At 40.2% G+C, this 17,856-nt stretch overlaps 1 protein-coding gene across 6 annotated transcripts in view; it reads left to right on the forward strand.

Annotated features, from left to right (window-relative positions):
- Positions 1-17,856, forward strand: part of LRRFIP1 (LRR binding FLII interacting protein 1) — a 108,684-nt gene that overhangs the window by 82,713 nt on the left and 8,115 nt on the right. For 2 of the 6 annotated variants that reach the window (XM_059476390.1, XM_059476391.1), the window contains 9 exons: positions 753-785; positions 1,540-1,665; positions 2,125-2,196; positions 5,333-5,503; positions 6,385-6,477; positions 6,952-7,044; positions 8,150-8,242; positions 8,711-8,852; positions 10,487-14,145. In XM_059476390.1, the coding sequence (XP_059332373.1) occupies positions 753-785; positions 1,540-1,665; positions 2,125-2,196; positions 5,333-5,503; positions 6,385-6,477; positions 6,952-7,044; positions 8,150-8,242; positions 8,711-8,852; positions 10,487-13,506 (3,843 nt within the window). In that variant the 3' untranslated portion in view covers positions 13,507-14,145. Of the gene's footprint in view, positions 1-752; positions 786-1,539; positions 1,666-2,124; positions 2,197-5,332; positions 5,504-6,384; positions 6,478-6,951; positions 7,045-8,149; positions 8,243-8,710; positions 8,853-10,486; positions 14,146-17,856 lie in introns of those variants that run through there. The other 4 variants (XM_059476393.1, XM_059476392.1, XM_059476394.1 and 1 more) reach the window with 4 other exon arrangements.

Here is a 17,856-nt window from a genome sequence, read left to right on the forward strand (position 1 = left end):
AAAATCTCCAAACAACTGTGCCAAATGTGGACTGATTAGGAAGAGATGTCGGTTTTGAGTGCGTTTTCAATGGAAATTATCAACTTAACCTCAATTATGCCCTGCCTTCCCCTTAATCAGCTCTGTCCTGATTGTTTTTCCAGTAGTTTCAAAAACACTATTCCCTTTACCAATTAGGCTCTTCTTGCTCTGGATAAGACATTAATTTTTCTAGGAGTCTTTTGGGAAACCAACTTGACTGTGCTGAATGTCCCAAGAAGAATTCAGGTTTTGTTGAGTTCTGCTGAGTTTTTAATTTCATTTAATCCTTTTTACACTTAGTTCCATTTTAGATGGAGATGTTCTGTAACTTTTAAACCCTTCAGCTGTCTGCATCCATGGTAATTTTCTGTCCTCCTAAATGCTGCTTTCTCACTGTTTGGGTTCTTCTAGACTAGTTTTGGTACAGGATCTCTCTTGTAAATCAGCAAATTGCAGTGAAATACTGAAACCCTAAAAGAGCCATTTATTTAGACTTTGGATTGATCCCTGATTTTTGATTTGAGGGTCAGTTTTGTAGTCTAGGGTCTTTGCAGTCCCTGTTTGTCTTGAGAGGGGAATATTAACCACAGGTTTGAAGCTTTAGATTTCAAGTCTAACTTGGTACCTTGCTTTTTGGGATGGGGAAGATGTGGTGGCATTTCTGTATATTACTGCTTTCTCTTACTCTTATTGATTCTATTAATAATTCCTTCTCAACCTCTCTTTTACAGATTGAGGAAAGGCCAGAAAAAGACTTTGAGAAGGTAAGAAGGATCTTATCAATTATTCTGACAATAGTGCTTTGTTCATTCTTTTCCATGGGTACAGCTTGCCACGAGTGCACAGAAATCTCCAATAAAATCCATGGTGAGGCAAAAATTGGAATTTCTGGAGCCTTCTGCTGCGTTTTTGATTATGAACTTTTCAGCCCCTGCTTACTCAATGTTAAGTAGCTGACCTTCAACAGCAGTTGGCTGAAACTGCTTTAGGCTAAGCCACACAAACACTGTGTGTGTTTATTAGATCTTAATTATGAGACCTAAGTTATTTATGTAAAAATAAATAAATCATCATCATAAAAGAGGAGGCTGCTGCATTAACCCTGAGTACAGTCAAACAGTTCATGTGGCCACTGCTGCAGAGTAAATAAATATCCATAAAAGAGAGGAGCTTCCGCAGCTTCCACAGAATGTATTATTGCAAGTTTTGAAAATGTCTGGCAGGCTGATACAAGCCCCTAAAGACTTTCTCCAATTAAGAATTAACAGTTAGAAGCTAAATTATGCAAACTCCTATTGCAGTCTTATTTAAATACTTCTGATCCGCTTTTTCTCATTATTTTCCCTTGTTAAATCTTGATTTTGATTTTTTTTTACTTCTTGGAAAGTTTGATTTTAATCAGAAGCGCATCGTTTAGAAGTGCAAAGATTGGTATAAAAAAAGAAAAGGGGAAAGCTACAAACCCATAATTTATGTGGAAAAGTGAGTTCTGAGCAGTTTATGTGTGTGTGATTGTAGGGAGCACGAACTGTCTCAAGTTTGTCAGCAGCTACCTTGGCCTCTCTGGGAGGCACTTCTTCACGGAGAGGCAGTGGGGACACGTCCATCTCAGCTGACACAGAGGCTTCCATCAGGGAAATCAAGGTGAGGAGTGCTCATCCCAGAATAAACCAGGGAATGTCCTTCAGGGGCAGTGAGTGGGCTGCTGGAAGGAGAAGCTCTGCTGGAGATGTGTCTCAGATGGGCCCTCTCGGCCTGGAGCAGGGAATGGGAGGAGGGTGGGGATAACACAGAGGAGAGGGCCTGGCACAGAGGGTGATCAGCACTGAAAGGGACAGAGGAGGGCTGGGACTGCTGGAGCCTTTGTACCTGGCTCTGTGCCTCATCCTTAACGCTGCAGATTCTGTTTTTTCCAGCCAAGAGAATCAGAATTAGCCCAAACCCCTGACCACGAAATCTGGTGGTGTGGCAAGGCCTCAGCTTAGGCTCAGAGCCCTTGAGGAGTGTGGGAGAGGTGTTGGGAGCAGCACCTTGAGCCCTGCTGGTCCCTGCCAGCTGCACCCTGCCCTTAGTGCTGTCACTGACCTTTGTCACCTCCCTCAGGACATCTATGAGCTAAAGGACCAGATTCAGGATGTAGAAGGCAAATACATGCAGGGGCTGAAAGAGCTGAAGGTACCGAGTGCTGTGTGGGCATTAACCCAGAGCTGCCCCTGCATGCTGTTCTCCTGGGAACCTAACTGGGTGCAGAGTGTCCCAATAACTGTGGCAGGTTGTTCTGACTGGGGGGTTGTGGTGGGAAATGCTTCCAAGTGCTCCCTGAAAGGCTCCTGGTTGCCACTGCACGTGTTCTTTGCTGGTTTGCATTGTTTTTCTAGCAAATTAAAATTATTTGGGGTTTTTGAATATAGTTTCCTAATCCAGGAAATGATATAAAATATAAAATATATATAGCGAATTATAAAATATATATATAAATAATATCTATAAATAAAATATATAAAAGTAAATATATATGTAAAAATAAAATGTATATAGCAAATATACTATATAAAATATATATAGCAAATTATAAAATATATATAAAAATATCTATAAATAAAATATATAAAAGTAAATATATATGTAAAAATAAAATGTATATAGCAAATATACTATATAAAATATATGTAGCAAATTAAAATTATTTGGTGTTTTTCTAATATAGTTTCCTAATCCAGGAAACTATACAAAATATAAAATATATATAGCAAATTATAAAATATCTATAAATAATATATATAAATAGAATATATAAAAATAAATATATATATATAAATAAAATGTATATAGCAAATATACTATATAATATATGTATAGCAAATTATAAAATACCTATTAATAATATATATAAATAAAATATATAAAAATAAATAAATATATATTAAAAAAACATAAAATGTATATAGCAAATATACTACATAAAATATATATAGCAAATTATAAAATATATAAAAATAAATATATAGACATAAAAATATATAAATAAATATATAGAAATAAATAAATTATATATATCAAATATACTACATAATATATATAGCAAATTATAAAATGTATAAATAAAAATATAAAAATAAAATATATATAAATAAAATATATATGTATAAATGAATATATATATAAATAAAATGTATATATCAAATATACTATATAAAATATATATAGCAAATTAAAATTATTTGGTGTTTTTCTAATATAGTTTCCTAATCCAGGAAACTATATAAAATATAAAATATATATAGCAAATTATAAAATATATAGAAATAAATATATAGAAATAAATATAGAAATAAATATATAGAAATAAATAAATTGTATATAGCAAATATACTATATAATATATATATCAAATTATGAAATATATATACATAAAAATATATAAAGAAAAATATATATAAATAAAATATATATAAATAAAATGTATGTAGCAAATATACTATATAAAATATATATAGCAAATTAAAATTATTTGGGGTTTTTTTATATAGTTTCCTAATCCAGTATTGGGAGATGAACTAGAACCCATCTCCTACAGTACTAAAAACAAATATGAGTTTAGAACCTTGTCTGTTTTTATTTTTATAAGGCCATGTGAGGTGTCATTTTGGTTTCCCCTTAAACAATTCTTGCAACAAAACTTCATTTATCAAAGCCACTTCATTTAACATGAAGAAGGAATGGTGAAGCTCTTACTGCTTCCATGAAGCCGTAAATACATTTTGTATAAACAAAATTTTATTTTGTTTATAAATACAACATAAATACAACAACCAACTTGTACATCCATGTTCTACCCACCTCCTAAGTGAGCAGTGACACAAGCTGTGGCTTTTTGGAAAAGGCAAATAGATAAATTCAACATTTGCCAGCATTAATTGCTGATTGTGTCATCAGCTCAGTGCTGACAGATGAAGGTGTTGCCATTTTAATTGAGTTTTATGAAAGCAGCAGTAGTTAATCCCTTTTTTGGTAAAATTTTGGTTTTCTTTGTGGTCACTGAGTAGCAGATAAAGCAAAATAATCACACTGCATAAAAATATTCAATCCATGTCCCTCAGACTGCCTTTTGGGGTGATTTGGACCTAAGCTGCACTGTTTGATGCTAAGACACCAAAAACATTGCATGCTGAAGGAGTGGAGCAGAACTTCCTTAACTTCTTCCTTGCATATACTTCCTTTCCAGCTCCTTTCTGGGCTTTCCAAATCCTGGTGCCTTTCCTGTGCTTGCCATTTCTCATCTGGAGCTGGAAAGTGCCCCAAAACACAGTCAAACATTTGGAACTGGACAAATTCATATCCTAAAAGAGAAATTATCTCATTTGTTAATAGAAATGTCAGTTAAACTCATTTAGATTTTGCCACTGTCATCCTTAGTTCTATTATCAGCTGGAAAAGGAAGTATATGAAATTCACCCCAACTTCAGTTGAAATAATTAAAATTACACAGGTTCCATGAGAAATTGTTTGATCTGTAAACTAAAATGTTGACACGTGTGTTCTCCTTGTTTGCACATTTACACTCCTTTGTTTACATGACTCTTTGTTTCTATTACTCTTATTTCTTTATTAAAATCAAGTAGGGCAAAGTTTGCATAAATGAAAAATTATGCTAATCTTTATTTGTTGTTATAAATGTCTCAGTATCTTATATTCAGGTCAAGCTGGCAGAAGGGGTTTTCTGGATACAGGGAATTGTATCTTAGAGAGTAAATTTGTAGAGAAGGGATGTGATATGGGAAATCACACATCAGGCCACAAAAGCTGCACCTTTCTCTGTCACAGTGAATCCTGAGTCAGTATTGAGGATTCCCACATTGCAAGGATCTCTGAAATTACTGTGAAGTGGCCGTCAAGCTGCCTGAATTTCAGGCTCAAATCATCCAAAGTGATTTTAATCAAGGCCAGTTCACCTTTAAAAATAAAAAAAAAACAAAAAGCCAACTTGCCATCTTGAGCAGCAGCTTAGAGCTGCCAATGTGCAGGGGCAGGGGGAGGAGGGAGAAGGAGGGAGAGCAGGAAGGCAGGAGCTGCAGCAGCAGAGCTCAGGAAGCGCTGGATCCGTGCTGAGGTAAGGCTGCTTGCTTGGCACCACAACCCTGATGGGGACTGGGCAGGTTTTCCTCACCTTGGGACAGCTGGGAGCCTCCAGCACAGGATTTGTGCTGCTTTCCTGGGCAAATTTTGGTGCTTTATTTCCTCACTGAAGGTCTTGGTTGGCAAAGTGTCCTCCTTTATTTCTGGCTCTGACCGAGCTGCTTTTTCCCTGCAGGACTCTCTGGCTGAAGTTGAGGAGAAATACAAGAAGGCTATGGTGTCAAATGCTCAGCTGGACAATGAGAAAACCAATTTCATGTACCAAGTGGACACCCTGAAGGATGCACTCCTAGAGTTAGAGGAGCAGCTGGCAGAATCCAGGAGGCAATATGAAGAGAAAAGTAAAGTATGTAAAGAGCTCTGGCATGGGGAAAAAAGAGGGAGAGATTTGGAGGGGGGTAGAGATCTTTGGGAGGAGGCAGCTAAATTATTATTCAATATTTTGCATTACTGGTTTAATTAGTATTAAGTGAAATACCAATTTGTGGTCATACAAATGAGAATTTTCCCTAAGCTATTTCTGAAGAAGGGGAGAAAGGTTCTGGCTGGTAAAGGCTATATTGATATTATCACATCTCCTTTTATATTCCATCTCCAAAGTAAATTCATGGGGTTTGTCCATAGGGATTTCTGGAGCAGTTTTGCACACAAAGGTGCTGTCTCCAGGCAGCCTGTGGGAGGGTTGTGCAGGTCAGTGGTGGTTAAATGTGGAATTAAGTTTTACATTAATTCAGCAGCTGGCAGTGATTTGGTGTTAAATAATAAAACTGAGGCTTATGTTTTCAGAACTGCCTTCTTGTAGCTTGGGGCATTTCACTACACTCCACTTCAAAACACAGTTCCTGAAACATACTGTGTGGTTTTTTCTCTTTTTATTTAAAAGTCCAGCTAACTTTCAGTTCATGGCCATGTGGGAAGAGTGGGTTAAATTGCCATCCATTCATCTGTGCAGTCTGAAGGAGTGGAGTGTAAAAGCTCTTCAGCCTGCTGCTCAGCTTGTGAAATGGGCTAAATGATGTCTGCCACTTCTATATTTGGTGCAATAATAGCATCTTGGAAAAAGGACAAACTCGTTAAAAATTGCACTCTTGTGGGATTGTGATTAGAGGGATATTCATGAATTACATTGCAGTAAGCATTTTATTTGTGTTTGGGCTTATTTTCCTCTTTTTGATGGGATGCTATTTTTGATTAATATTAATCTTGTGAATATTTCATTATTCACAGGAATTTGAGAGGGAGAAGCACGCTCATAGCATATTGCAGTTTCAGTTCATGGAAATCAAAGAGGCTTTGAAGCAGAGAGAAGAAATGCTTGCAGTAAGTACCTGGTTTTTTCTTTTAATGGCTTCTTTGATTGGTACATTCCCAAGCAGCAGTAGAGTGGAGAATGTGAGGCTTGGAGAATTTTATTCCCTATTCAAGTTTCTTATCAGAAGAAATATTAGTGCTTCAGGCCAAACAGGTTCAAATCTGACTAATGCAAATAGTACTTTCCTAAGTATTACCTTGTTCTTCCTAAGTATTGCATTTTGGACAGCTGTTTGTGGAGATGCAGAGGAAAATAACAGAACTGGAAAATACAAGAACAGTAACTTGTTTTAAGTGATGTTGTGGATAACAAGATTGTCTTCAGGAGCACAGGTTCAGTTGGGATGTCAGGAACTGTGCATTGGAGTTATTCAATTACTTTAGCACCTGACTTTTTTCATTCTTTGGCATCACTGCAATCTTGGCCTTCCTTGTTAACCTGTTACCTGCTTTCTGTCTTCTTGTTTTGCTCCTGCCCCTCAGGAAATCCAACAGCTGCAACAGAAACAGCAGAGCTATGTCAGGGAAATTTCTGATCTCCAGGAGACAATAGAGTGGAAAGACAAAAAAATAGGGGTAGGACTTGTCAACTCCTGCAATGTGTTCCAAGTGACACTGGTCCTGCTTTTGTAAAAACCCTCTGTAGTGCCTTTGCTTGCTGTGGCTGTCCTATGGTGTTGCCAGTGTAGTAGCAAATAGCAAGTGTTGTCTTTGGCCAGTAGTACCTTAAAATCCAAGGAAAACCTAGCAGCTGCTCTGCTTTCAAACCAAGGGCAATTGATTTGCTGTGCTGCACCATTTGCATTTGCCATATGGGGAAAGGAAGTGCTATTTATAATGCAATTCCATCAGCACTGAGTTTTCTCTCGTTCAGATTCAATCTGCAGACTGAGCAGAAACTAGAGTGGGATAAATAGGTAATGGAGCTATTTATAGGAGGTTGGGATGAAAGTCTCCCTTGCTTCTCATCCCTTCCCACCACCTCATATCAAGGCCACATGGAAAGCCACTCTGGTTTTCTTTTCCAGCTGAACACTGAAAGGCTTCCTGAAGAAAGCAGGAGAAAGAAATCTGGCAGCTTGCCCGTGTTTGTGATGTCCAATAATTTGTAGCAGCTTGAAATTGAAAATTGCCTAATTTTTTTTTAATTGGTCTATTTGTACTTAGATAGAAATACTGGGAGGGGGAAGTTCAGTAGCAAAATATGCATTTGCACATGGTGCATCCCAGACTAAGGATGGCTTAATGGCAGCTTTCAAATTAATTCAAATGTAAAATAAAAAAACTCTTGAAATCCAGTCGGCCTATTTCCATGTCCACATGGGAATGACATGGAGTCTTCAGTGTGCATGCTGAAGCAATGTGGGTTTGGATCAGTTTGTCTAGCAGATAAGAATAAAAACTGGACCCTCTTTTGAAGGATCCCCAGTGAAAAATTGGGCTCTGAATGTCTTTGGCAGGAATTCTTGGTTACTGAGGAAGCTTTCTTGGATTTGAGGTTTCTCTCTCTGTATGCAAACTCAGTCCTATAATGTGTAAACTCGACCTTTTTCATCTGTGTCCCTTCCATCCCCTGAATATCTTAAATCTGCTCATTCTTGTCTACATTTGCTTTTCATGGCCTTTACTTGTCTCCCTTCCTCCTTTCTTCACATCTGCTCTGTCTGTGTTGGGAACTCAGGCACTAGAGAGGCAGAAAGATTTCTTTGATTCCATAAGGAGTGAGCGGGATGACCTTAGAGACGAAGTGCTTGTGCTGAAGGAGCAACTGAAGGTATGCAAGAGGAATAAAATATATTTATATTCACCTGCTGACCTTTTTCCCCTGTACATTTGGGCAGAAATATTAGATCTAGCTCAGTAGCAGTAACTCAATTTTCATGTTGCCTATAAATTGCCATTTCAGGGATTTTCTGTATGAAGTCTTTTCCCCTGCTATTGATTGTGAGTTCTTAGTGTAGACTGGAGTATCAAAGTTGTTTTTGTAGGAGACACTTTTCTGAGAAACATCTTATGCAGATTTATGTTAAAAATTTAAAAAAAAAATCCAGCTGGGATCACATGCTTTCTGTCAGAATGGCTGAACTGAGAGCTGCAATATCTGTTCTCCTTCCTGACTCCCAGCCACGTTTAATGGAATGATTGAAGCAATTGTTTATTCAGAGTATCTTGGGCAAGAGCACTTGACAGTCCTTCCCTTGCTGAGCAGCAGGCTCTAAAGCTTTGCTTTTGCTTCCCACAGAAACATGGAATAATCCCAGACTCTGATGTAGCCACCAACGGGGACACATCAGACATTCTGGATAACGAAGGACACTTGGATTCTCCCCGAAGTGCCCCAGGCACCACTCAGGCATTAAAGACAGGAGGGGAGGGCATGCTAGGTAAGTGCTGTGTGTCCTCTCAGCCCCTCCTGCCTGTCTGTCCTTCATTCATCCACCTCTGCTTGGACGGGGCAATTGTTGTTAGTGGGACAATTAACAGCACGCAGCATGCTCCTTGTCCAGTCACTCCCTGTGCATTTCCCTGCTTCCTTCGTGTTGATTAGCACTCCCAGTGTGTCCTGCAGCCTCCTCCAGCAGCAGACTGCACCTCCCCTGCAAGGTGACACAGGATGGGAATGCAAATAGGACATTACAGATAAGTAGCAGTCATTCACGTTGCCATTTACACTCTGAATTGGAAAATTGTCCCAGGGTAATCCTACTGCTGATCAGTGTTTTTCAGCACATGATAATATTAAATATTCAGGAAAAAAAGGCATTTTAGTTTTCTATCAAGAGCTTGTATGTTGGTTCATTGATATCCCTGAGAACTGTGTCTGCTTGAACAACAGTGCTGGGCTCTGCCAAAGCACACCAAAGGATAAATTCTTTGTTCCTGTGCTATTGAACACTTAAAATTAACACTTCTGTGTTTTTACTTGTTACATTGACACTTCAATTACATCCTTTGAATTTGACAGCGTTAGGAAAGAGAAATCTGGTTGGCAAAACCTCTTTATGCTTTTATGTGTTGAATTTATTAGAGAACTATTGTACTAGTGTAAGGAAATAAAGTAATATTTTTGCTTTGTTGGATTTTTTTTTTTGTTCTAAATGAACATACTAATAAATAGCTGCAGGCAGCCAGTTGTTGCAAGTGCAGGTTCTCTTGCTTTGAGCTTTTGGCTGCTTTTTCCTCACTCAGTTTCTGTGTGGAAACAATGTGGAACACCAAAAACCAAGGTAAGGGTGTATTTTTAAATGTAATATGTTTTCTACATCTCTTAATCCTGGGGTTTCTTTTTTCAGAATAGGTACAGCATAGACCCAAAACTAACAACACTATTGTTTTAATATCTGTTGCTTTTAAATATAAATTGAAGGAGAAGTGTTACAACAAAAATAACCTTCAAAAACCCACAGAAGTCTCCACCCCTTTGGGTGGCTGAAATAAGGGGCACAGGTTACCTGAGCTTTGATCTGTGTTGGGAGGTCTGAACAGCCAAACTATTCCCTTGCCAATCAGATTTTACATTCAGTGTCTGTCATCAGGCACTGATGATGCCTGTCTTGAGATTTTAAAAGCAAAATATTACTGAATAATCCTTCATGATTCCATTGTAATGGCATCAGACTCCTGCACGGATAGAGGGGTGTCAGGGTTAAGGCTGCAGAGAAAATTGCTGAGGAAGAGCAGTCCTTAGAGGTACATCTGCAGGTCTTGCTGTTAAATTGCACTGCTTCAACCAGCTGATCTCCTCTACCAGAGCTGTCATCCCCACAGCCAGGAGCAAAAATCTCCTCCCTTACCAAAACACGAGCCAGCACCTGAGACTTCTTGCTTTGAGAGGGTGGTGGTGAGTTTCACTGATCAAACCCCCTGGATCCTTACTAATTCAATTGCTGCTTTGCCTCACAAAATTGGCAAAAGCTGATCTTTTATTAACCTGCTCTTCTCATTCTGTCTTTCGGGTTTTGAGTGGGGAGGTAAGTGCTGTGGTGTGGCCCCCTCAACTTTCTCAATGGTCTTTTAGGCAAAGCCAAGGAAGTGGAGATGAAAAATGAGATTTTGGAGGATGTGGGGAAAAGAGAAATCTTGCAGAATTCTGAGCATGAGGAACACAAAGAGGAGTCTGAGGAGGAAGTACAGACATTGCATGCTGCTGAAAATGCAAAGGCAGAACAAATGGTTGAAGAACGGGACGCCCTGCCAGCAGTGCTGGTACCAGAGAGTAGGTTTGCAGAGCAAGCCCAAAGCCTCCCAGAACCTGTGTCAGGGAGCACTTCTTCAAACAGTGACAGTGACACAGATGGCTTGAGAAAGGTCACAGAGCCCAGGGGCACAGCAGCCCAGCAGCCTGAGAGTACACAGGCTGAACACCATGACTTGAGTGCAAGGACAAATGAGAACCTGGAGCTGGGCTCTCTGCAAGGCCACCCGATTTTTGAGACTCCTCAGGAAATGTTCTGTGACTCAGGCACAGAGCAGCAGCTGGGAGAAGCTGCACCCAGCCAGGAAGAACAAGAGGATCTTGAAACCAGCCATGCCCTGAGTGATGATGAAATGGATGAAGGGTCTGACAGTACAAGTGAGGGCAGTGAGTTGGTTTCTAACCAGGCAGGGCTACCTGAGGGAGCAGTGGCAGGCTTGCTTAGGGAAGAGGGAAATGTGGAGAGTTCCACTCCAGAGGAACCCCAGCACTCAGAAGAAAGTGCTGAAAACAAGGTTGCAAATGTCTTGGAGGAAAAGTTTGTTGACTGCACTGATGGGAGAAGTGATAAAACAGCAGGTGACAGAGTTGAAGAAGAAGATGAGGTTGGGAACACAGTTCAGGGTCAGCCGAGGGAAGATGAGTCTGTGGGTTTGGAGGGGACAGAGCCATGTGAAAGGGATGTCCCAGCAGAGCCACTTGGAAAGGAAGGTGGAGAACATCAGGCATTGATCCAGCCAGATTCTTCACAGGACAGTGCTTCAGCATCCCCAGAGGAACCAGGTACACAAGGTAAAACTGAAGATGAAACTGCTACAGCTGAGAAGAATGGACAGAAGGAAGAGCTGATGGAAGAGCTGGAGGAGTGTTCAGGTTCTGCTGGAACAGACAAGCAAGGTGTGGTGTCTGTGGAGGCAGGAGGCTCCATTCCTGAGGGAAAGGGAGGTGAGCTGCAGCAGGCACAGCCAGGAACAGAGGTTGGGGGAGAGGTGATCACTCAGGAAACCCATTCAGACCCAAGTCTTTTAGATGATAAAGTTAAGGAGTCAGAATTGGAAACAGGAGATGAGGCTGGCGAAGGACAGGAAAGTAGGACAGAATGGGTAGAAGATCTGAATCCAAAGGCAGAGGTTCAAACAAGTTGGGGTAGTGAAGGAACAGCAGAAGGTGCAGAGGGAGAGGAAAATGTTCCTTTAGAGGGTGAAGAGCAGAAGGTGGTTAAACAAGTAGAAGGTGAATCTAAAGAGGAGTCAGGTGTAGGTGTTATTGTAACTACTGAAAACAAAGCCAGTAAAGAAACACTGAAAGAAAATAAGCGAGAGGTAGAGCTTGCAGACCACCCTGGTGGGGAATCTGCTTCTGAGGAAGGTGCAAATGATGCCCTGGAACAGAAACCTGTGCAGGATGAAAAGATTAGTGAACAAGTTAAATTGGAGGAAGGTGCAAATAATTCCCTGCCCCAGAAAGTTGTGCAGGATGAAAAGATTAGTGAAAAAGTTAAATTGGAGGAAGGTGTAAATGATTCCCTAGAACAGAAACCTGTGCAGGATGAAAACATTGGTGAACAGGTTAAGTTGGAGGAAGGGACAGATAATTCCCTGGCACATAAACTTGTGCAGAATGAAAACATTAGTGAACAAGTTAAATTGGAGGAAGGTGTAATTACCTCCCTGGAACAGAAGCCTTTGCAGGATGAAAACATTAATGAACAGGTTAAATTGGAGGAAGGAGTAAATAATTCCCTGCCCCAGAAAGCTGTGCAGGATGAAAACATTGGTGAACAAGTGAAATTGGAGGAAGGAGTAAATAATTCCCTGCCACAGAAAGCTGTGCAGGATGAAAAGATTAGTGACCAAGTTAAACTGGAGGAAGGTACAAATGATTCCCTGGAACAGAAAGCTGTGCAGGATGAAAATATTAGTGAACAAGTTAAACTGGAGGAAGGTGCAAATGATGCCCTGGAACAGAAACCTGGGCAGGATGAAAACATTGGTGAACAAGTAAAACTGGAGGAAGGTGTAATTACTTACCTGCCCCAGAAAGCTGTGCAGGATGAAAACATTAGTGAACAAGTTAAATTGGAGGAAGGTGCAAATGTTTCCCTGGCACAGAAGCCTGTGCAGGATGAAGACATTAGTGAACAAGTAAAAGTGCAAGAAGGTGCAAATAATTCCCTGCCACAGAAACCTGTGCAGGATGAAAACATTAGTGAACAAGTTAAATTGGAGGAAGGTGCAAATGATTCCCTGGCACAGAAACGTGTGCTGGATGACATTAGTGAACAAGGTAAAATGGAGGAAGATGTAAGCAATTCCCTGCCACAGAAACGTGTGCTGGATGACATTAGTGAACAAGTGAAAATGGAGGACCAAGCAGAGGAAAGCCTGGAAGATGATGGTGATGCATTTGATTTTGATGAAGAGTCAAATCAAATACTAGAATCTGATGGAAAATGTGATGGAGAGAAAGCTGATGCACAGGGAGAAGAGGGTGATGGAGCAAATGGTGCTGTTGGAAAAACTGCCCACACAGACAAAGCTGGAGAGGGAAGAGACAAAATGGAAACCAAAGATGCCTTGACCAAAGGTGGTGAAGCCCTGCAGCATAAGAAAGATGAGCCTGAAGAAACAGGATGCTTGCAAGGGGAAGCATTGGGGAAAGCTGATGAGGAGGAAGATGAAATCAAAGTATCAGATTCTAGTAAAGTGGGAAAATTCCAGGATCAAGATGTTTTGGAACGGGATTTGGAAAGTGCTTTCATTAAGAGGGCTGAAAGCAGGGAGGATCTGCAGGTTGGTAAAAGGAGTAAGGGCAGATCCAGAGATGACTGTACAATCTCCTGAGTTCAGAATCTCAAACCTGCACGAGTTCCATGCCCTGTGAGCAGTCCCAGGACACAAACATGCACTTTGCACAAGACATCAGACCTTGGAATACTCTTAGAGCTTTGTCTTTGTAGGTAACTCAGCATAAAGCACGGATGTGGTAACGATGCAAGTTTTAAGTTATTCACTGTTGTACCCAGCCACAAGAAATTGTGAGTGGGTTTAGTTTTGCTGTGTCTCAGGTTGAAAGCTTATCACCTGATGAGGAAGCTTCACAACTTGACTATTGAAACTATTTTATGCAATTAAAGTACCTCTAGTGTGGATAGCTGCTCCTGGGGAATTTCTATAGGAATTTTTTATTATTCTAGCCTAGTTGATCAAAATCATGAATGTACTTTGGGCCTTTGTGAACTTATGCACATTATGCTTACTTGTACTTAGATCTACAGCAAGTATATGAACTCTTGATGAAGGAACTCAGCAGATCAGCCATCACTGATGGTGAAACTTCTTTCAGAATGCTTAAAGACTATGAACCAATCTCTTAATTTTTTTTTTTATATGAAGAAAAAAAGATCTTTTCATTCCACCTTGTGTGTATTTCTTATATGGTCACATTCCAAAATATAGTTAGATCACTGTGAATCTGCTTAATCTGAGCACTTTGGAAGAGCAATACACAGTTTGGAGAAAGTACAAGAAGCAGATCTTAGTTTGATGAAAGGAATAAATATCTACATGTTTACTTCATTTAGGCACTTTGCACCACAATAGGCCTTTTACACCATGTCTCACATGGGGTTTTATTTTTTTCCAGAGAAGGTGTCAATACACACTGTAATGTGTGCTTAGGTTTGCTATCAAGTACTGTCTAGATATGAATATATAAAAAAATATCTATTTTTCCAAGAAGATTTTTGTTTAAAATTGCATTTGCTTACTGCATTATATATATATTTTTTTTTGCAAACTCTGATTCTGAAAGAATGTTTTTATCTCTGAAACAAATTGTATCTCTTTCCTTCTGGAAAGAAGATAACTTTGCATGTCTTAACTCTTGCTGGATATCAGACCAAAGATGACTGTTGTTTTGTGTACTAGCCCCCCTGTGCCTTTTGGAAAAGCTGGGTTGCTTTGAATTGCTGGCATAAATTAAGCTCTTGGATTCCCTTGCTGTATTTCCTCTTGCATCTCTGCTAGTGCTTGGGAGGAAGAGCATGTTTTGCATTTATAAATATTCATTTATGTGTTAAGCAATGAATGTCCCAAGGGAATGCAGATCGAGGGGGGTGTGGGCTATGGAAGGTTTTATTTGTGTTGATGTTACAAAGTTGTCAGAGCATAGACAGACTGCAAAATTTGAACTTGTATATCCAAATGTACTGCTGTATATAATTTAAATAAACATATTTTATACTTTAAAGCACCTGTCCAGAGCACTGTTTCTAAACCTGCACAAGGAGTTATTTAAACCTGTGTCATTTCAACACCGTTTTTCTGCAGCTTTTGTTCAGTTTATTGCCTTGTGCCACGTAGCTACAGGAGCCATCTCCCTAGGAGTGGGCAGCCTCGGGGTTTGAGCACCTTGAATATGTGATGGCACCTTAACTGTAGAGCTCTAACAGGTCTGTAACCCTGTAACTCCTTTCATGTGGCTTCTCTCCAACTTACAGCAGATCCACCGTGGTTCCTGTAAGTATTGGCAGTTGTTCCTAAGGGTTTGCACTAGGTGCTAATCCAAAAAGTCATAGATCTTATAAGCATTTCTTATTAGCATGTAGCAGTGTTTATTTAAAGATTTAGCTCTGAGTAGTTCGTGTAATATTCTAAATAGTTCATTGAATAATAAATAAATTCAGTGAAAAGCGGTGTTTATTTAAAGATTTGGCTCTGCCATACTCTCAACAGTAATATATGGTTTAATGTTGGAAGTGGGTTTTAATTGTTAAATAGATTTCAACAGATCATTAAATGTTCTTACCTGGCTTCACCTCTACTGTGGATGGATCTATCAGAGTTAAATTAGGCATTATATCCTCTATTTCTTATGAGTGCATTTCTGATTTTAACTAGTTTTTCCTCTTCAGAAAACTCAGCATCTTTAGGAGAATTCCTTTTTAAAGCAGAAACACCTCCAGTCTTACCTGTCCAAGCACCAGCTTTGATCCCACTCCCAGTGTAACTGGGAATAAGAACATGGAGAGGCTGTGCAGAGTAGCTGCTGTGCCAGAAATCCATCCTGGAATGTTGAAAATGAGTGTGTGTGTGACCCAAGTATGAAACTTCTGTCTTCCAGAATAACCCCAAATGCTCACTGGGTTTTCTGGGCATCACCTAGTGGCACTTAAATGCTGTGGCCCAGGTTTGTGCATATCAGAGCTAGCCTGAAATGCTCTCAAAAGCAATATCTCAAGAAACTTACTTGATAAAAAAGGGAATAAATAGTGAAAAGGTATTGGCTTATATATTCTTTACTATAGAGAACAGTCCTCCTGTCCCCCTCAAAATCAGTACTGCAAGCCAGTGCTTCCAAATCCTGTGTTGTCCCTGGCAGTGCCCCTCTTCTGAGAAACACAGAAAAGCATTTTCTCATCATCCAAAATAAACTGACAGATCTGGAGAGGGAGTGTGGTGGTGTTTGCAAGGGTCCCAGGATGAGGGAAGAGATGAGAATCTTGACTCCATGTTTCAGAAGGCTGATTTATTATTTTATGATATAATATTAAAAGAAATTTATATACTAAAACTATACTAAAAGAATAGAAGAAATTATTTCATCAGAAGGCTAGCAAGGAATAGAAAGGAATGGAATGATAATAAAATCTGGTGACTGAGCAGACAGTCTGAGCCAGCTGGGCTGTGATTGGCCATTAATTATAAACAACCACATGAGACCAATCACAGATGCACCTGTTGCATTCCACAGCAGCAGATAATCAATGTTTACATTTTGTTTCTGAGGCCTCTCAGCTTCTCGGGAGAAAAATCCTAGCAAAAGGATTTCTCATAAAAGATGTCTGTGACAAGGGAGTATTGCCCAAGCTGCTCTGATTCTTGCAGGTTGTTCTGAGTAGCTGCTTGGGGCTGGGATTCCATGGGATGTCTTTCCACCCTCCAAGAGCAGTTTACCCCTTTCATTTACATCAGGGTGTGTTACTCCCTGGGCCACACTTCATGTAAATCCTGCAGGTAAAACCAGCTGCTTCCCATCCCATGCTCCCCTCCAAGTGGAAACAGACCTGGAGGATCTGTGGCTGATTTGGGAACGTTTGGAGCAGCACTGAGTGAGCAATGCCTCAAGTCAGCTGCAGTGCCAAGGTAGTGAGAGCAGTCACTGGATGTGAAAGTGTGGCACAAGGCACTGGTCAGCACCATGCTCACCCTCTTGTCCTGCTCCCTCACAGGCCCCATCTCCTCCTCAGCCCTCTGTTAAACTCTGGTGTGGGAAGGCCATGAACTGGTGCAGTGAGTACCCTGGGAATCACCTTTCCAGAGTTAACTGAGGTGAATGGCACGCTCTCATTATTCACTGTGGTGTCTTTCTATGTGGAATAAGGATAATGACTGTTACAGATGAGAATTTTGATTAGCTGCTTCCTGTCCTGAATTCAATAAGCTGTTCTTTCCTGCTCATCTGTTCTCAAGGTCCTCAGATTTGTTGGAAAAATATCTCCTAAATGCAAAATTAAGGTGACCCTGCAGAGTAAGTTTCTGTGTTAATGTGGGGGTTTAAGATAAGTGAAACCCAAGAGACCCTCATGTCTACAGGCAGAGAACTTTTCTTCTATATGAATGGCAATTTTAGCAAACTCATTTGTTCCCTGACCTGGTACACCCTGCTGTCTGCATGTCCCAGTGGGGTGCACAGCTGTCCATAATAAGGGCAGGGAGAACTGGAGGTGAACCAAACTTGAAGGTTCACCCCAAAATGCATCCTCTTTGCAGGAAAAGGGCTTTGGGGGAGCCAGTGTGCTTCCTCAGTGGAAGCTGGCACAGGTGTCCTTTCTTCAGGCCGGCAGGTTTCACCCCACAGCAGGGCTTGTGTTAATGAAAGTCACAATTACGTTGTTTTCAGATCAAAATTGTTACTTGGCCCTTTTGGACTCAGTAAGTTCAGGCTAATTTTGAAGCAGCCTAAAGATTTCCTGCTGCACCAGTCCTGATTCTCTTCCCAGTCCTTGGAACTCCATTTCTCAGTCTTTGCTGGCCTGTAAATCCCAACACAATCTCTTGAGCCCAAGCTTCTCCAGCCTGTTTGCTGTTCTTGCTTTCTTCGTTGACCTTTATTTTTCTGCCATATCTTCCATCTTTTGCAGAATTTCTGTCTTGAGTTTTCTTTCCTTCCCATATAGATCTGTGAAATTG

Source organism: Ammospiza nelsoni, chromosome 7, assembly GCF_027579445.1.
Source record: "Ammospiza nelsoni isolate bAmmNel1 chromosome 7, bAmmNel1.pri, whole genome shotgun sequence".
NCBI classification, from domain to species: Eukaryota; Metazoa; Chordata; class Aves; order Passeriformes; family Passerellidae; genus Ammospiza; species Ammospiza nelsoni.